At 39.0% G+C, this 20,481-nt stretch overlaps 2 protein-coding genes across 2 annotated transcripts in view; one reads left to right on the top strand and one right to left on the bottom strand.

The window, feature by feature from the left end:
• GTF2F2 (general transcription factor IIF subunit 2) overlaps nt 1-20,481 on the top strand; it is a 134,656-nt gene that overhangs the window by 54,918 nt on the left and 59,257 nt on the right. Inside the window, exon 5 of the mRNA XM_005687430.3 lies at nt 17,349-17,430. Coding sequence (XP_005687487.1) covers nt 17,349-17,430 — 82 coding nt within the window. The remainder of the gene's footprint in view (nt 1-17,348; nt 17,431-20,481) is intronic.
• KCTD4 (potassium channel tetramerization domain containing 4) lies at nt 1,870-12,314 on the bottom strand. Its single transcript, XM_005687429.3, has 2 exons — nt 11,996-12,314; nt 1,870-3,768 (listed from the first exon to the last, which is right to left on the bottom strand). Exon 2 carries the CDS (start codon nt 3,581-3,583, stop codon nt 2,804-2,806), a length of 780 nt encoding a protein of 259 aa, XP_005687486.1. The 5' UTR covers nt 3,584-3,768; nt 11,996-12,314; the 3' UTR covers nt 1,870-2,803.

Genomic DNA, 20,481 nt, shown 5'->3' with positions numbered 1-20,481 from the left:
TCTTAAGAATAGCACTTCAAATATAAGTACTTTCCTTTAAAAAAAAAAAGCTTAATTAGTATCATGATCTTCAGTCTGAGACAGTAGTCAGCATTTCTGTATCATTTGAGTTGTGTAAGCATTTCCCTTTGTTCTGCACATTGCCATACGCATTTTAGAAATACAGTATACCTTAAGCTGTGTGTTTGTCTTTTATATTTTAAGGGTAATGCTAGAATCACCATGTGGTATAATTCCAAATACACGCATATATATATTAGGTGTGTGGCAAGTGCAGTAACCTGTTTTCTTATTACCTTTCTTCTGAAAAAGAAGATAGAGTCACTTTGTGATTTATTCTTTGGAACAATATGAGAAAAGATTTGAGGAAGTTCGTCATTGAGCGCAAACAAAAATGTTCTGACAACTCTGACTTATAGTAGACATTTTGTACAATTACTTGAGTCTTTTGAATGGGAAGTATTTCTCAGTATTTTTTAAAGTAGTAGAGTTTAAACACTAGGCATTTCCATTGCTGTACACCTGAAACTAATCCCACATTGTAAATCACCAATATTTCAATAAAAATTTTAAAAACTAGGTATTTCGTGTGCACTTTACAATATGCAGACACTTGAATATGTAAATACCAGTGCAAGTGATTTTGAAGAGATATTTATGAAAATTTTGCAAGAGTAATAAATCTAGCCATATTTCCTTCTAGATTACTAAATGTTTTAGGATATTATGATAAAGCTTAAGGAAGAATTAAATGCATTTCAGAAATGATTTTTTAGAAATGTTCAAAAAATCAGTGGCAGATTTCCTAAAGTAATGGTTTCCATCAATAAAATTTTATTATAACAGTTAAATTTTTTGTGAACTGATGCAAAAGTGTCACTTATGATACTTCTAAGGAGATTTGTACAAACTATATCTCCTGTAAAAAGATGTGTCAGGGCTATTTTTATTATCTGAAATGAAACCTTGTTAGAGAAAATCTTACTTTGACATTAAATAATTACCGTGTTGTTTTTGTTTTTTTTTTTAATATTACAAAGTCCAAATGCCAAGGAAAAGTCAACTCATAAGCTGGAGAGATATGTAGATAGTTCAATTATAGTGACTGATAAAATAGATTTTAGTATTTTTTTTTTCTGTTTTCACAGTTCTTTTGAATCCTGATTAAGCTGTTTTTAAGTACATAAGGGATAATTTGATGTTATAAACTTTTTTTCTTGTTATACAGAAAGAAAATTATGCAGTTGATGTAGAGATTTTTGTTTTTAACATGGATTTTTAAAAGACTTTTTTGTACAGTAGGTTTTAAAATATTTCTTTTAGTATGTACAGCCAACTTTTATATTACCTTAGATGTTGTAATGGGAAGTCAGTTATAGTTCTGAGTGAATATTAGCTCTCCTAAGTTTTTATGTGTAAGCAAACTTTTTGCATAGATGCTAACTTCTGTAATCTCAGTTAAGATTTTCAGAAATATTTTGTTAAAGTTTATTAAAGTCAAGATTTAATGACCAGTTTTAATGGTTAAATTTTAAAGGGGTGAATTAAGATGTTATTTGTACTTAGAAGTCAAAGAAAATAAGTGGCATAGAAATAAATGATTTAGCTGTTCTTTGCGAGCAAAAAATGTTCTCACCTTTAAAGCTAACTTTCTTGATTATTTAATTGAGATAGCCATACATAAAACCTAATTTTAAAAAATAACCTCTTGTTTAGCATGAACTAAAGAAATAACCACAAACTCACTGAGCCTGAGATTTACCATCAAAAGAGGTACTGAGAAGAATCAATAAACTTCTTTCATAGGAATAATGTTTAGTGTTACTCATGTGTTATTTTTGAGCTTGAAAGATGAGATATTTAGGATAATTCTGAAAATGAACTCTCTTCATTATTCTAATACCATATACTTTATTGAGAATAAGTTACCCATGCTGTATTGGAGTTCAGTCTGCAAAGGAATGAATTGGCTGATTTTTGTCACTTGCAAATCCAGCCAGGTTTACTATAGCCTGCAGCCTGCCACTTGACTGCATCAATGCATAATATGGTATGAAGTCATTAAAAGGCATATTTGTTTTAAAAGGGACACATGAAACTTTTTACTATAATTATTAACTATAAGCAAAGAAGTTAGTCATGCTTTGATTTTTTTTTTATTGTCATCAAGCAGTTTTCTAGGAATTTTCAGCAGTATATCAATCCAGCTATAATTCTAGTATGAAATACAGAAACTATGAACAAGCTTTTGGTGCCTGCCATCAAACATTAAATCCATAGCTTTGATGCTTACAATCTCGTTTTGCTTTCACCACAGCTCTGTTTTAGTAGATCTGCACATCTCTCTTGCTCTCAATGGTTAATTTTATCAGTTCAGTTTCTTCGTAGATTTTTGCCATGAGTAGAAAGGATTTAAAGTCTCATAGTCCCTTAAAATATTTTATTATCCTTTCCTTAAAAGAATGACAATATACATGCTTGTTCATTGTACAAGTACCCAAGACATTCTGATTGAAAGATAGCTTAAGGAAAAATAAACAAATAGCAAAAGCATTCCGTCTTTATTTACAGTATGTAGAAGATCACTGTTTTCACTTTAAGTGTACATTTGATTAGCAGGAACACCCTAGAGAAGGACATCTTTAGCGATAGAATTTACATACCGTTAGCTCACAGTAATTGATTAGCAGCAGGACTCTGAGTACAGAGCTAGTTGGGCACGTTATTTGGGATGCCTTTGATGCCGAGGTTTTCCGAAGCTTGCTGGCTGCATGCTTGTTGCCTTTGTTCATGACACAGGTAATTACTTGATAAAATGAAGTGCATCGCTGTGAACAATTGACCCTTTGGAGCAGTCCAGGCTTGTCAGCAGTCTAAAACCACACTTTAAGGCCATCATTATGGCCTCAAACTTAAGAGTTTCCAAGGTGCAGACAAAGGTGTTGTCTTCCTTCAGTACAAGTCGAGTGCCATTTTCAGACTTTATGAAGTATTTAAATTGAATGATATTTGACGATATAGAAAACTCCTCAGGAAAGCCATCCAGCCTGCTTTTGGACACCAGGACAATACGAGATTTTATTTTTGATATGAAATCCGGAGCATTACAGAAGATTCTCAGTCCCTGTGAGCGATCATGGTTATCTGTTATTTCCAAGAAAGTGGTCTCCCTGGGTGTCAGCTGTTCTTTTTCCCACCTGGACTTCACTTCCTCCGCCAGTCCCTTGAGCTGAAAGAATTCTGCTTCTTGTGCAAGAAGTTGATTTTCTCGAAACCCTTCGGGCAGTAGAAGTTCTCCATTTCGTAGGAAGTTTAGAACGTGCCTGAAGAGGAGCCCATCCCTGTCTATGAAATAATGACCATCGGCATCAAACGGGCAGAGAATTTTTCCATTGACTATGCCTTCAAGGAAAGTGTCTGGGTACTTGGTCAGTGTTTGTTTCTGAGTGATGTATAAGTATCCACCAACGTTGAGGGTCATCAGAGTGGATTTGCAGTTCTTTCCCTGGTCAGCATCTTCCAGGCTGTTGTGTTTCCCTTCATAGTCCTTTTCTTTTTCTCTTCTGTTTATTTTACGCTCCATTTTTGAACACGCTATTTCAGCTTGTTCTTCTTGGCGTTGAGATTTTTAAAAAAGAAACACTACCACACAAACACGCCTTTATTCAGCCCCAGCCTGGTGATGGAATGGAAATGCTGGCAGCATCGCCTGCGCTGTCAGCTCGGTTTTGCAGTAGGTGGCGTATCAGCTATGTATGCAGGAGCTTTCTGGAGTAAGAGGGAAAAAAGATAATTTGCATTTAACCGTATCAGGGAAGGAACCTGCTGTGAAAAGGTTTTCATAGATATTCTTAGACGTAAATAAAAGTTACTCAGTGAATTGAATTTCCAATGGGCAGTTAAGCCGTTATATATATTTAATTCTCCAGCTAAGTGTAAATTTTTATTCACTTCTCAGTGTCAAAATTAAGTTGTTAAACAGGCAGGCTTAATATTGAACAATACTGTCACCTTTCAGAGAATAATATATGGGGAATTGCTGTCATATTTTAAAGTAAATTGTAAGTAGGAAACCCAAAGAGAAAGGACCTAGGTGTATAGAATTTTCTCTCCTGTAAAAGGTCACACATTTCACAGTGGTGGTGTCATTTTAGAAACACAAATGAGAATACTTAAACCCATTATTTGTGACATTGTACTTAAGTTAATTGGATTTGCATGTGATTCTGATTTGGGGAATCAGTAAGAGAGGAAATTTTCTTCATGTCTTTCAGCAAAAGGTTCTGTTATTTTGGCTTTTTACCCTACAAGTAGAAAAAAGTCAAATATACAGGCTTTACAGTGGTTTTTTTTTTTTTTTTTGGTTAAGATTTCCTATGGAAAATTCATGAGCTTGTTTCACCCTAAACATACTGAACAAAGACTTGGACTGCTGTGGAAAATGCTGTAACCGTGTGTCTGTGTGTTTATGTGTTTGTGTGTGTGCGCACGAATGAGTGCTCCCTCGAGAAGATAAGACACAGACAGATTCAAAATAACTGCTATAAAATAATGTCATGGGCCAGATTAGTTGGGTTTCTTCTGCTGCTGCTGTTCCCCACCCCCACCCCCACCCCCAGCGTTCACAAAAAGGGAGAGAAAAGACCAAAGCCTGTTGCCCCCTTTTTTTTTTGAGCTCTAACAGTGTGAGTATGGTGTTTTCCCCTCCCTTTCTTTTTTTTCCTTCTTCCCTCGTGAATTGCTTTCCAAAACATTTTAGGGATCTGAGTTTTCATTTCTTGAGTTTAAAGACCCAGTGGTAAGAAGTGTGAACATAGTCCCCAGTACACTATTATTTGGCTGATCTACCTGCTAAATTATTCTGAGGAACTACAGAATTAGACTTCAGATTTGGTCAAATTTATTTACATTTTTATTACATTAAAGGTCTTTAAAATTTTCCAACTTTGATAGAAGTGGCCTTCCCTTGTGACTCAGCTGGTAAAGAATTCACCTGCATTGTGGGAGACCTGGGTTCGATCCCTGGATTGGGAAGATCCCCTGGAGAAGGGAAAGGCTACTCACTCCAGGATTCTGGCCTAGAGAATTTAGACTAAAGCTTCCTCTCAGCACCGCATCATTTAAGAAAAGTTTACTGGTATATTCTGACAATTTCATGTGTGTTGATTTTGTGGTTTGGAAATCAAGTCTTACCTATGGATATGACTTTTTCTGAAATATGGGATAGGTTTGGGGCGGGGGGTGGGACTTCTTTTCTTAGTAGTAAATGTATCTGAGTAGCAAGCACGGAATAGCACAACCAGCAAAGGCGTGCCAGTTCCGCTTACAGGTACAGTCCTCTTTTAGTGAAGTCTATGATGGGTTAGTCACTAACTCGTGTCCAGCTCTTGCAACCCTGTGTGCTGTAGCCTGCCAGGCTCCTCTGTCCATTGCCTGGATTCTCCAGGCAGGAATACAGGAGTGGGTTGCCATTTCCTTCTCCAGGGAGTCTTCCTGACCGAGGATTAGGATCCGGGTCTCCTGCATTGCAGGCAGATTCTTCAACCGACTGAGCCGTGAGGGAAGCCCGCCCCAGGTAGTGTAGCAGTCCGTTTCAGTCACATAAACGTCTGTTCTACCTATCCCAGTCCAAAGAATCCTCAAAAAGTCATTTGTGCTAACTCCTTTTTTTTAAAAGAAAGAAAAAAACTTTGCCTCATTGGAGTAATTGGTAGACCTTCTTTGTTTTTTTCCAAGTTTTTTGTGGATATTCTTAATTGCTTTTTTTAGCATCTGTAAGGCCCATTGAGAAGACTTCAGTAAGCTTCCTAAACCAGTTTTTCTCATTCAAAAAAATTCTTAGGTTAATTTGACTTTTGTTCTATAGGTCCCAACCAACCAGTTGTTTACAATGCACATGGGACACCAGAATCAGTAGAACGCAGCTGTAGGATAGTGGTGGCGACTGTGCTCATGTTTTCTTTGAATGTTAAAATAAAGAGAGATAGTTGAATTCTGTGTAAGCCTTGGTCTGCTGCATTTTACTCTCTTTGGCCTGTTTACCGATGCCTTCCTGGAGGAGCCCTGGGGCTAGTGCTGCTAGAGGCTGGGCCTCGCGGGCTGGAGACCTGAGGCACCACGCTGACCCCTTCAGCCGTCACCCCCAGGGCCCCCTTACACCTGCTGACTCGCTCACTTCTGCTTTCTGATTTTCAAACCTACTGGTGTGTGTCTTTTTTCCTTCTGGCTTTCTTTGACCGTGAACCACCGTATCGTGTGCCCCTAACCCTTGACTGCCCTTTCTCACTCTAGACTTCACTCTGACATTCTTGGCTTCTGCAAACCTGACATGTAAGATGTGTTTGCCACCCGTGGCCAGGCAACAGTAGTGTAACAGAAGGCTTGTCTTAGTGCCTCGCTGGAAGCTGATAAGAATCTATAGGACTTTTTTTTTTTTTTTCAGTCCTGTAGCTCCCAACTTGCAATCTTAAGAAAGAAAAATGGTACCCAGGAGACCCCGCCTTCTCTGCGTTGCTCCACTCCATTCGCATCAAAGCAAGATGATTGCAGTTTACAGTAATCACAGGGCTTTTGTTGCTCATTGCCGCTGGTACGGTGCATGTGTTTCCGAGGAGAAAGCCAGGTTGTCTTTTTCTTTCTAAGCTTATATTTACTTACTTTGGGGGCTGGAGGGTGGGGAGAGTCATGTCAGTCAAGTCCACACAGCCCGAAAACTGTAAAAATGGTGCTTCAGTAACTATTCCGAGGAGGACATCCATGGGTTTATGTGACCATGTTTCTCTGCCTCACTGCAGATCCAGACTGGAAGTAATCAGTTAATTGTTTAAGCAGAAGGGCTTAACCTACACAGGAAAGATGAGCTTGTTTAAATCCACTTGACCACTAGACTTGAAGATGTCATGTGCTTTGCAGGCAGAAAGATGTTTTTTTTTTTTTTTAAGTGTCTATCATAGACATCTGTAATCACACATATAAAGTTTGACAAAGTTTAGTCAACTTTGAAGATGTATTTTCTCACATATATCTATATGTCTGTTTTTTGCGTTAGTTCGGGTTGCTGTAGTATATACATATTTCGCTACCTCTGGAGTATTTCACACCTAGACACTCAGTGAATGTTGTTTTTGATTCCTTGGTGATGGACCCCCAGGCTGCCTCAGTCCCTTGCTGTGGTGAACAGTTTGAAGCATGTCCTCTTACAGGTGTCTGTGGAAACTTGTGTGGTAGATACCCAGGGGAGAGCTTGCGGGGCGCGTTCAGTTTCACTTGGCACTCCCAGATGACTCCCAAGATGCGCTCTAACAGTGCAGTCTTGTACCAGCGGTGCCTGTGGGTTCCTGTTTCCCCACATTTTCTCCAGCACTTGGTGTTATCTGGCTTTTGTTTTTAGATTTCACATACAAGTGATGTCATACGGTATTTGTCTGTTTCTGTCTGACCTGTTTCACTTGGCATAAGTCCGTCCTGAGTTGTGAGTCTGTCCATGTTGTTGCACGTGGCAGTGTTCCATTCTTTTTTATGGCTGAGTAGTATTCCATTGTGTGAATGTATACACGCACACACCACATCTTCTCTAACCATTCATCTGGGAATGGACCGTTAGCTTGTGAAGGTTTCCATACCTTCACAATTGTAAATAATGCTGCTGTGAATATTGGGGTCCTTGTATATAGCTTTTCAAAGTAGAATTTTCTCTGAATATATACTCAGAAGTGGAATTGCTGATTTGTACAGTAGCTCTGTTTCTAGTTTTTGAGAAACCTCCATACTGTTTTCCACAGTGGCTGCACCAGTTCACCCACCCCAACAGTGTATGAGGTCTCCCTTTCTCTGTATCCTCACTCACCAGCGTTGCTAATTTGTGTTCCTGTTGGTGACAGCCAGCTTGGAGGACTTAAACAGTGTCACTGAAAGGTTCTTGTTCCGAGTATATTCATTGGTTAGGCCCAGTGCCTAACCAATTTTTAGCAAAATCTTTCTGCTGTATGGTGATGCCAATCTTCCACTGCCTGCATTAGGCAGAACTTACTCCAGGCCAATGGGAATTCTTATCTGCCAACTCTTGATGGGAAATGAGGTCATTGTCAGCAACGTGATTGACACAGAATATGCCAGAGATATTGTCTTGCCATAAGGAAGTAGAACCTTACCAAGAAGATCTCTCTCTTGGTTAGAAGATAAAAGATATGGTAATTCCCCGAGACTCAACAGATCACTCTTTTATGAAATTCAGACACTCCTTTTCAAGGAAAAGGGATGAAGCTGCCTTTATTAAAAACATGGGGTTTCTGGTTCTTCATTCTCTGCCTCTACCAAATCTTTTTGGTTATTTTTACCTGCATGCATTAATTCCTTTTTTTTTTTTTTTTTTCTTTTAAAAAGAAAAGATGATTCCTTGTTGCTGCACTAAGAAAGTGAAGCCAACTACAGAAAGAGCAGGAGCTGTTAATTTTTACTGAAACCTGTCACTGTGTCTCGGCTCTCAACTTCTCTGTATTTTTTGAGACTTATTAATATGGGTCTTTCTTCTTCACTTGAATTTAATACCCATCTCCTTGATCTGCAGTGATATCTTTATTTGTTCATTTTCCAAAATCTGGCTAACCTTTGGCCATCTGACTTTCATGTCCTCTGATTACTTTTTGGCTTGACCTTCCTATACCTTTCACAAGCAGAGTTTTTTTTTTTTTTTTAATGTATGCGTTTCTTATTTTTCATAGCCTCCTGTTAATAGCATTGAATGTGAGAAATACTCATTTTGATACTCAGCTATAATTATGTTACTTTTGTTTCTTTTTGGTGTTGAAAAATAAAAGTAAAGGAGGCAGTGTTATATATTAACATAGTTTAAGAATCACGGATTTTTCTGTGTTAACCTAGTTCTGTTTAAATGCCAAAACTTTAGTTTTGTTTTGAAATATGAACGTTTTCTGCATTAGGTGTTGTCTGGTACTGGGCTTCATCAGCACAGGTACTGTCTTACCCGCCTTGTAGAGCTGACTGACCACAGTATCTCACCAGCTGTGCAGAGTGTCAAGTCCTCCTAGGCCTCGTTCATGATAGCTTCTGGAAGAATGGTGATGTGCATGTGTAATTCCATTTGGAGGAATAAGCTTGGAAGTGTTTTACAGCGTTGAACTGAGTCTTCCAAGAAGCCCAGGGAACTTTGCTGCTTCAGCAGATTTTTAAACCCCACTTGAGGAGTGTAGAAAAGATTAAAGCGCTTTGTGTCAAAAGGAGCACACATTAAAATGACCAAAGGAGAGGTTCTGACAAAATTCCATTCCACTGTTTCTTTGCTTTTCATTACAGAGGTAATCTTGAAAACACTTTACAAATCATGCTAATTCATATTTAAAATGTACTTTGGGAGATGAGTGTTGCGGGGAAACCTGTGTTTTATAATTCTGTAAGCAGAAGTCATTTGAGTTTTTAAAATGAGTGTGCTCTTTTTTTTTTTTTTGAAGTGCAGACTATGCATTATTATTCACTGGAAAATTTTATTGTAACTAGATGAGCAAAGTGCTTCTATGAGCCATCAAATGAACACCAAAATTATATTATTGTAGAGAACTCATTTTTATAGTGCTATTTGGCAAAACAGAATTTTGCCTTCTCTTTCAGAAGATGTTTTAAGTTAATAATCATTGTCGACAATCTCAAAATGAGGGGTATGACTTTGAAAAATTGTAAAGTGAATTTTGCTATGAAATCAGGGACCAAAAGAGTCTCTGCCCCCAAATGCTTTCTGGTAGCACTGTCCCTTGTGTTACCATCTTCTCTTTAGATTCTCCCGTGTCTTTAGTGATGAGATGGTCGAGGGGTGAAGGGGTGGGGAGGTGGGGGCCTAAACCAACAGGATAGGATATGATGGTTCACAGGAGGACATGGAGTTTCTTACAGAGAGTAGAGTGATTGTAAGTCTGGGATGGAGAACTCTATCATATGGCACACTTTTCTACACCTAACATTTCTGTAATCGGGGTGTGTCTTAAAGTCATTGACTTGTAAAATTTTCATGGTAGTCTTTTGTCTTTCTTGGTGGCACATAAGGTAATGGTGAACATTACAATTGATGGCATCTTAGATTTGATGGCATATTTGAGCAATTCTGTAAGCTGTTGTCCACACACCAGCAGAAAATTCAGTTACCAGAGAGACAGGGGGAGAAGGCGTTGGGAGAGAGGAGGAGAGAGTATCAGGGCGCCGGTTCCCAGCCCTGCCTGCTGCATATTAGAGTTGCCTAGTGACTGTGTAACAACACCTCTTGCCCACACAATGCAATTAAGGTAGAATCTCCGAGAGTGGACCCTGTAGTTTTTAAAAAGCTCCCCCAGGTGATTCTTAGGACCAAGCAGAATTGAAGAACTACTATATTCAGGAAATTGGTGAGCTCAGGAAAGCGAACTTACCTCAGAGGAGTTCTTAATGATGAGGGCGTAATTTCTACTCTGTAGTTACGAGGATCACTTCCTATTAAAGTATCTTGAAATTCATAAATAACTAAACTACTGTGTGGTATTAGTACTGTTACTAAACATGGTGAAGAGAACTGGGGTTATCGAGGATGAAATTCATGAAACTTTACTCATAGTCAGTGATGAAAAAAGGTATCATTAGATTGTCTCTTAAGTATTTTGTTAATGTTGTATCTCAGCTAGACTACAGGCTCTCTTAAGTACAGGGGTCTGTATTTTTCTTCTCTGGTACCTCTCAGCACACCTTGCACCATGTTTGGCACTATTTACCTATGCAGCCCTGTGGTCAAAGCCTTTTCTCCTGGAGACTTAATCTTTCCTGGAAGGATTTGTTTTTCTCTTCATATAATCATGGTTGCTATTGTTCTTGAATCCTCTCTAATTTCTAGTGCAAGTGGATAGCACCTTTTGATGAAGGTTTTACTAAAGCAGACTATTTTAGTACTATGGTTTTCTTTTTCATTTATTATTATAAAACAGTATTACTTCATTTTCTCAAATGAAAGTTTTATTTCTGGCTTTTATTTAACCTCTTATTCTTGAAAGCTGCTTTTAGGTTAGAGGTCATGTCTGTTTGTATATATCATACCCATGTCTGTATTTGAGAATTTATACTTATTAATTATATATATGTAATTATACATATTGTGTATATTAATTATGTATAATAAGCAAAAAAAGAGACTTGACGTGCAGGAGGAAAAATAACTTGTGAACTTGCTTCATAAACATTAAAACACAATTGTTTATTTTTAAAATGTTGTTCACTAAGTTATTTCTTTGATCAAAAGTTTGTTATGGCTTCTGTAGACCCATAGAGCAATCCAGACTCCTTTGTACATTTAAATCGTCTGTCTTTGATTTTGTACCTTAGGTCACACTTTTCTTTCTTCTCCTGGGCAGCCAGTCTTATTATTCACAGATACTCTTCGGTGAGCATTACAACATCCCTTGTATAGGAATGAACTGAACTGAACTGTATAGGAATGTACAGAAACCTTCTTCCTCCCAGTCCAGAGGGGAGAAGTTGAAGAGCAGTCCTATGAATGAGGAAACTGAGATGTTTTCTAATCCTAAATCTAATCCTCAGATTATGGTTTCAGTATTTAATTTAAAACTGGGACTTCCCAGCTATTCAGGCTTGTTTGTAATTTGAATATTATTACAGGAAAACACTATATAACTTAATTCGGGGGAATACTTAAATGGCTGCTCATTTTGTTGCTTTTGAAGTAATTAATACAATCTGACTCTGTAGGCTTACTGAAATCTGAGTATGATCTTTTATTCCTAAAATTCCTGAATATTAAATAGGTCAGAACATCAATTCACAAATTTGAATACAATTAGAAACACCTTCTTAATAATACAGGGATCGCAGCTTTGCCCAACTGGTTTGTTAAGATGCCAAATAGCTTGTATTAATAGGCCTTATCCTAACCACAGGCAGAAACTGCTAGAAAAAGATTTTAAATGAGAACAGTGGGGACTAGCAGGAATATTAAACAATGGTTTACCTTTTAAATGCTCTTGATCTCTTGAAATACTGTTTCTTTAGTCCTTTTCCAGAGAAGACAGACACGGGTGTGAGGTAAAGAAGAATCAGGGAAGTAGCTTCAAGGCCTCAAGGTTTAGCCCAGAATCTTGACTCTAACCTTGTCTGTATTTTAACTTGAGTTGGCAGTGCTCTTAAAGGCCTCCATGTTGAACTGGATCCAGAGTGGTCTCGTGGAAATGAATGCCTGTAACTTCCTGATGCCCAGCGTCTGCCTAACACACAGCTCTCATTACTTACATGCCAGTGTTAATAGGCACCCTTCCTGCTTACCTGTCACTTTAGCTTGTTTAGACCGGCCAGGCCCTTAACTTGTAAAAAGTGCCCGTCAGTTGCTTCTGCTGGGTTCTGCATCATCCTGTGTGTGTGTGTTAGTCGCTCAGTCATGTCGACCCTGCGACCCCATGGACGATAGCCCACCGGGCTCCTCTGTCTGTGGGATTCTCCAGGCAGGAGTACTGGAGTAGGTTGCCATTTCCTTCTCCATCATCATACAGTAGTGTATGTGAAGTTGAGATAGTAGGAAAAGAAGGTTGTGTGTTTTCAAGTCCTGGACAGCTTCTCAGCATTTTCTCTTTGTCATTCCCAGAAAGCATTTTTCTCTAATTTCCTGCTCAAAGAATATTAATTATATCTAGGTCTTTTAGAAAGTATTAGGGCAAACAAAATAGATATTGATGAAACAATAAAACATCCCCAGTTGGAGGGAAGGGCCAGTTTTGTTTTGTTAATTTTAGTGAAAGAGAATTGGAAGAGATCCCAGTGACTTCCTTATGCATATGGATGCTGAGACCCAGAGATGTGAAGTAACTTCTCCAAAGTAACTCCACTGTTTAGTGACAGATTTAGAACTGGGATGCTTCCATTCTTGTTATAAGAATGCACTTTGTGTAACTTAGCCTTTAATACTTTCTCATAACTTTTTTCTGAAACTAGATGGCAGTATATAGATCAATAAAATACCATTCTTTGGGCTGCAAGGAGCAGAAACCAGTAAGCAAACCAGTCTAGCTCAAGAAGCGGGGGAGGTGAGAAAATTTAAAAGAGGTTCTGGAATAGTTCCCAGAATCTAAAGAAAAGTTTGACAAACGGCCAGGCCTAAGGAAAGATAACCCTCCTGAACCATAATAAATTCTACTTAGTACAGTAGAATCCCACAGCCTCTATGGAAGGACCAGTCGTCCTTCCAGTAGTTAAATTAGAAGGTCGGGAATCATGAAATGATAACACAATGTATTCTTAATGCCTTAAACACTGTAAGGCCCACAAATGCACATTTAGTCACCAGTGTGCATGGAGGACAAGGCCTTTGATCTGATCTCTCTTTCTTGTGGAGAGTAAACCCATAATTTAGCTTAGATTTTTAATTTTGGTTTCTTGAAAAAGGAGCAAGACTTTAGACACAGTGAGACAGTACAGTTGTAGAATCCTTCGAGACTTTTGTTTCTCTTCTGGTCTCTAGTTGTCCCTCCAGTACCTAATTTGACAGGTTTTTAGCAACTTACCTTTATATCACATCTTGCTGTTCTTTAGTTGCTCAGTCGTGTCCGACTCTTTGTGACCCCATGGACTGTAGCCTGCCGGACTTCTCTGTCCATGGGTTTCTCCAGGCAAGAATACTGAAGTGGGTTGCCATTTTCTTCTGCAGGAGATCTTCCTGACCTAGGATCAAATCCGCCCCTCCTGCATTGCTGGCAGATTGTTTATCACTGAGCCACCAGGGCAGCCCATCTTACAAAGCATTAAACTTAGTTTTCATAGAAAGTCTCCCTCCCTCATACTCATAATTAATAGGATTATATAATATATAATCGAATTGCCCAATTACTAACAGTAAAACTAGCATAAACAAGTTCTAGCATAGCTTGAGCAGAAGTGTGTGGGAGTAATAGAGATTAACCTACTACCCACTAGTGTATAGCAAGCTCTGGGCATCTGCCACCGTATTTATGAGGGAGATTGAGAGCCTTGGTAATCTAGAAGTGGGTTAAGTGGAGGCCTAGCAGAAGTGCTCCTAGTGTGTTAGAGTAGTTTATATACCTGTCTCATTCCAGCGAGCTCCCAGAAAGTAATCTGGAAGCCACTGGGTGGAGGGCGGGTCCCTGGAAATCAGAACCATTTTCCTAATGATATCAAGTGTTTTTGCCTTTTTCACTCTGATTTCCTAAGCATTTTTCAGTTTTCATTTCTAGTCAATATCAATAGATAAAATCCACATAAAAAGTTATTTTGGATCCTCACATTTGTGAATGGCTGCACTAGACTCTGCTCCTTGAGGGCAGGAGCCAACTTTCATAGTTCTGTGTTATTCCTGATCTGTTTGCATTATCTTTTACATAAAAGTCACTCAGTAAATATTTGACAAATATATGAAAAAAACCCTCATTTTTCAAGTATCTACAGTCTTTCAAACTGAGCCAGCAAAGTAGTGTTAAGTCAGGGTTCCTGTATTAATGAATATGATCTGTAATTAACAGCAGTGGTGTGCAAGTGAGTGCTTTCAGCTGTCTTAAAATGTAATATATAATAGCTTTCCCCTGAAATCTTAAGCAGTGTTTTAGAGAAGCAGCACAGTTTAGTGGGAAAAAAAAAAAAGAAAGCATGTTCCTGTGAGGTTTTAAAAGTGTGTGATGGTTTTATATCTTGCTTAGGGGGCTGTATTATAAGTAAATTATTATTTTTTTTATTTTATTTGGAAGAGCGGGAAAAAGGCAAAGAGTGAACAGAGATGTGGCCTTATTTAAGAGCAGCGAGTTGATGGACATTTTCATTGCTGCTGATGAAGACCTTTCCTTTCACTTGAGAAGCTAGTTTAGATTTGAAAAGAGAATATGATGGACAGGAAGTCGTGGTTTGGGGAAGTGAATCTTCCTGCTTTGAGTGACCTTGTTGGAGAAGAGTGATGATGAGTGGGGGCCAGGTGAAAGCGGGTGCGTGTTTTAGATGCCTGCTACTCTTTCAGGTATTATAATTATGAAACGTCTTCAGCAGAAGCTTTTAAATAAAAATTTAAATTCACCCTGTCCACCCAAGAGTGCTGTGCTGTGCATAGTTGCTCAGTCCCTTCCGACTCTTCGCTACCCCATGGACTGTAGCCCACCAGGCCCCTCTGTCCATGGGGATTCTCCAGGCAAGAATACTGGAGTGGGTAGCCTTTCCCTTTTCCAGGGGATCTTCTGAACCAGGGTCTCCTGCTTTGCAGGCAGATTCTTTACCAGCTGAGCTACCAGGAAAGCCCCTGCCCAGGAGTAGGTACTGCTAAATAAATGTGGAACATTCACAGGTGGTATTGAAAGGTAGCTTTTTAGTATTCAGCATTAGTAAATACATGGGGTATGTAACTAAATTATCTTTGGAGACAGTATTCTAGATTTATTTCATTTTTTAAAAAGGATTAATTTATGTTTCAGTAGTGAGCTTTTCTCATGCATTTAAGGCCCTGTAGATTGGAATCGTTCCCAAATCTTGTGATTGTTATGACAGGAATCGTTCTAGCTTGAACTTTTAGCTTCAGTAGAGGGGCATGCTCAAATATAAGATTTGTTTTTGCTTTAAGAAAATTCAAATTTTAATCTTACTAAATTTATTAGTAAGAGGAAATTACTTTCAGAATTTAAATTTAATATAAAATAATTCCAGCCTGCTTGTTTCCTTCCTGCCATATTTGGGCATAAGGTAGACTTGCTTCTCATCGTCACTCTTTGCAGTCATCTGTCAGCCTGTACCTTGAGGTTTGTGCTTATGTTGCATCGAACTATTGAATTACTGTGTGTTTGCAGTTAGTACTTAGGGGCTGTAGTAAGGAGTTCCAGGATTTTAAAAGGTCACCATAAACTTTTTGGTACAAGGAAGGCCTCATTTATGGATATGGCTATGCTGGATCTCTGTTGCTGCGTGCGGGCTGCTCTCTAGCTACAGTGCCTGGGCCTGTCCTTGTGGCGGCTCCTCTTGTTATGGAGCACGGCTTCGTCAGCTGCAGCTCTCAGGTTCAGCAGTTGGGGCACTAAGCCTCTAGAGCGTGTGGGCTCAGTAGCTGTGGCACACAGGTTTAGTTGCCTCGAGGCATGTGGAATCTTCCCAGACCAGGGATCGAACTGATGTCCCCTGCATTGGCAGGTGGATTCGAACCACAAGACCACCAGGAAAGTCCAGAAAATTTTTCTCATATAAATCACGTGGGCATGGTTCCATCTGCATTTTATGTTTTGGTCAGTTTATCTGTTTGCCCAGTAAACTGTATGCTTCTTGAAGACAGTGCTGTACCTCAGTCATCTTCGATTCTGCAGTCCCTAAATGGTTCCCTTTGCTTGGTAGGCACTTAGTTAATGTTTGTGGAATGTGTGAGGTCATTGGCCCTCAAGAGATGCATGATAAATGCATTGCTGAGGAGCCAAAGGAGTTCCTGAATCTCTCCTGGATACTCGGGCGAATTCTCTTAGAAATATGATTGGACCGTAACTGTTCCTAACCATAGTCATCCATTTCCAGAATGCACTAAGGCTGGTGCCATCGTGGGTCAGTCATATATGCATTATCAAATAAGATGAGATCTAAAGTGACTTGGTGCCTAGTAGGCACACAATAGTAGATGCTAATTTTTGTTTCTCTTGAATATTGTATCAGGGTCACCGTAAGAATTCTTACTAACAGTGGGAAAATTTTTCCTTCTACTTGGACAAATGCTCATAGCATTTGAAAGCTCTTGTTTGGCCACACCCATATTAATCATTTTGCTGAAAAATAGGAGTTAGAGCAACTGGCAGGCGGAACTGATATTCTGTATAAACTAGGCAAGAACCTGACTAGTTTCACGGTATTTTTTAGGCCAGCTGTTGTAGTCATAGTGTATTCTAGAATTTTGGTTTTTGCACATATATGTGTGTGTACCCACACATTCAAATACGTGTATGTATATACCTTTGATTTAGTGCTTTAGACTTTTTCAGAAGTTACTTCTCTGTGCACCCTTCAAAGATGATATAGCCTGTACACCCTACAAATTTTTATTTGATTTTATGCCCTTTTAAGCCACTCTCTTTAGAAAGAGCTAAGTGTTTAAAAGCTGCTATTGGTAAGGGGCTGCAGCAGTCTGTAAATGGGCCTGACAGGAGCCCAGTTTTTTACTATAAGTTTTTTTGCTGTTCTGATCAGTGATACCACTATAAACTTAAAAATGTTCCTTTTCTTTCCTTGATATATATTATTGACTGTATTTGATTGTGATCACTGTTACTGTGGTTAGTATGTCAAAATACAGTCTTGAAAATGATAAATGTTATCTAAATACGTTTGTTAATTTTTTCTTTCCATTCAAGATAAGCTTTCACTGGAAGGAATAGTGGTACAAAGAGCTGAATGCCGACCTGCTGCCAATGAAAACTACATGAGGTTAAAGAGGTTGGTGTTTTTAACTTTAAAACGATACCTGGTGTGTGTTTTTTGTTTTTTTTAGAATTGAAATACATATATTAGATTGCCTATTGACTACGTGAAAACAATGGTTATTGTTGCAAGTGTTTTCTTCAAAGCTTGTTTGTTTTTAAAATCAAATAAATAAGAACAAATTTTTAGTTACAAAATAAGTCATGAGGATGCTGGCTATAGTTAATAATAGTTTATTGCACATTTGAAAGTTGCTGAGAGAAGAGATCCCAAAAGATCTCATCACAAGAAAAAAAAATTTTTTTCATCTATGTTAGCTGTCGGAAGTTAGACTTACCATGGTGATCCTTTTCCAGTGTATACACTTGACTGAATCATTACTTTGTATACCTGAAACTAATACAGTGTCAGTTACATTAAAACTAAACTCAAAAAGTTTCTTCAGTAAGGGAACTTTCAGAACCTAGGCTGTTAATTTGGGTTGTATTAAGCTACTTTGTTACTATAACCTGGAATCAAAATTTTTAAATGTCTTTTTCTAGTTGTCCTTGTAAATCTTGATTCTCTAAAGACATGTTACAAGATCTTTGCACCATTTTATTTTCAAGGGCTATAATTTTCCCATGATGAATGTGTATTTAAAATACTATTCACTAAAAAGCAAGTATAACTAGTTGCTAGAGTACCATCCTTTTTTCTTAATCTACAAAGAACTTTTATAAACCACTGCCTGGTTAGAGATTTTGCTTTGGTGTCCCTCCTCCACACTTTTGGACGTGGTTATTACCCTTTTGTAATTCATACTTAAAGGTTATGATTGCAAATTCTTGGTACTTCAAATTTTGTGACTTTCAAAGAGTCAACAATTTTTTAAACTTGGAAGAAACGCATTGTACTTGTTTTATAGTTTATATTGAATGTATTTCAATCCCCCATATAGTCTTGAATTACACATTTTTTAATTTACCCTGTACTTAACTATGTGAAATAGTGTGAACAAAACAAAAGAAAATCTCTGCCGTCATGGTGCCTACATTTTAGAAGGTTGTAGCTGCACTGAACTGGTAGTTGGGCTCACATTTCCAAGAGGCAGCCACAGCCCCTCTGAATATCCTCATTGGATATTGAACTGGATATTGAACTGGATCAGCTCTCAATTTCACATCTTTTAAACTCCCCTGCCCCACCCCTCTCAATTAGATCTGATGTCTGTCTCTTGGGAGTGAAACAGAGACTAGTTTTCTTGTCCAATAACTCTTCTAATTTCAGTGCCTCCCCAGGGCAAGGGAAAGGATGACAATCAAAATGAAAATTTTTTATAACAGTAAATAACTTTGGAACACAGGCAGATGTTCCTCTTTGTTTTTAGCCTATAAAGTTTATTATGTAATACAAGTCTTTTTGAGAATTTATCTTCTTCAAATAACTACTGAACTTGGAAAGTGCAAAATTTGATTACTCAGCTCTTTGCCCAAATATTTTTCTGTGGTCTTAATTTTCTTTAAAAGTTTCTAAAGATTTCTGGTGATCAGATCAGGCAAGTCACCTGCTGTGTTATGAAACGGCTGCTTTTTCCTTACCAAAGAAGACATTAAAATTGTTCAGCTTTTTGGAGTATGCTGAAAGACCAGCTATCATATAGTTCAGTTTCGTCAGTGACTTAAGGAAACAGGGTAATTCAGGAGATGATAAGCATGTGAGTTTCATAAATAGATGCTCTATGACATAACTCTTGAAGGCTGAGACTTTTTTTGACCAAGTGGGAAAACATGGGAGCAAGAACACTTTAGACAGACAGGGAGACACAGAGACCTGGGGAAACTTCGGGGACCCATGTAGGGACCTGTGTGTGGTTCTACAAGCCTGGAATGTGGGGTTTTTTCCAATCAGAGCAAACAGAAGCTGCAGCCTTAGGGACTTGCATGGGGGCTCAGTGGTTGGGGATCTGCCTGCCACAGTGGGGTACGTGGGTCTGATCCCTGGCCGGGGAACTAAGATCCCACTTGCCACAAGTCAGCTGAGCCCATGCACCGCAATTATTGAGGCTGCGTGCCCTAGAGCCCATGCTCTCAACAAGAGAAGACTGCAGTGCGAAGCCCTCATACCGCTCCTAGAGAGTAGCCCCCACACTCTGCAACTGGAGAAAACTCGGCGCGCAGCAACCAAGAAAGAGCCTGCGCACCACAGTGGGGACCCAGTACAGCCAAAAAAATTTTAATGTTAAAAAAAAAAAAAAAAGCTCCAGCCCTTTTTTGAACTCTGAACTTAAATATCCCAAAGCCTGCTGGGAAGTCCAGTTGACATGTTTCAAAGATGTCAAAAACTGAACTCCCAGTCTTGCCCCCTCAAACCTGCTCTGAGCTCATGCCAAGTCTGTCTTCCCATTTTCTTAGTCCAAAAGCCCTGGTTACAGTTTTGACTCCTCTCTCCCACCTCACATCCAATGTGTCAGAAAAATCTTCCTGAGCGTACCTTCCGAATATTACACATCTGCCATCTGATCATTTCCGACATGATCTGCCTCTTTGTCTCACCTGTATCACGGCCAGAGCCTCCTAGCAGAGTTCCTGCTTCTGCCTTGCCCCACTGCTGTCTGCTGGCAGCACGATAGCCAGAACAGTTCTTGTAAAACCTGTCGAGTCGTGCCATTCCTGTGCTCACCTGTCGCTTGCAGTGCTTCCCATATTACTCAGAATAAAACCCAAGTCCTTGCAGTTGTCTGCAGGGACCTCCGTGGCCTGCCCACCCTTCTCTTCCCCTTCTCCCCATCTGAACCTGCTCTCTCCTTCTCCTTGCTCATCTGCTCCATCCACACTGATCTCCTAACAGCCCACGAGCACAGGCACACTTCCACGTGAGGCCTTTGCACCGGACGGTCTTTCCTGCCTGGAGCATGCTTTTTCTAGATAGCTCCATGGCTCGCTTCCTCACCTCTGGCAAGCCTCTTGTCAATAAGGCCCGCCCTGACCATTCTATGCTTGTGTATAGCACGTATTACCTAATGTAATTTACTTACTGTATGTATTGCCAACTTTGCCCCAGAACAGTTTAAGCTCCCATAGTTTG

This window comes from Capra hircus, chromosome 12, assembly GCF_001704415.2.
Source record: "Capra hircus breed San Clemente chromosome 12, ASM170441v1, whole genome shotgun sequence".
Taxonomy (NCBI): Eukaryota; Metazoa; Chordata; class Mammalia; order Artiodactyla; family Bovidae; genus Capra; species Capra hircus.
The sequence above is the reverse complement of the archived record's forward strand: the minus strand, read 5'-3'. Positions and strand labels throughout refer to the sequence as shown.

Bases quoted from the DNA above. Each gene is read 5' to 3' on its own strand.
- KCTD4 (XM_005687429.3), bottom strand. From the start codon at position 3,583: ATGGAGCGTAAAATAAACAGAAGAGAAAAAGAAAAGGACTATGAAGGG.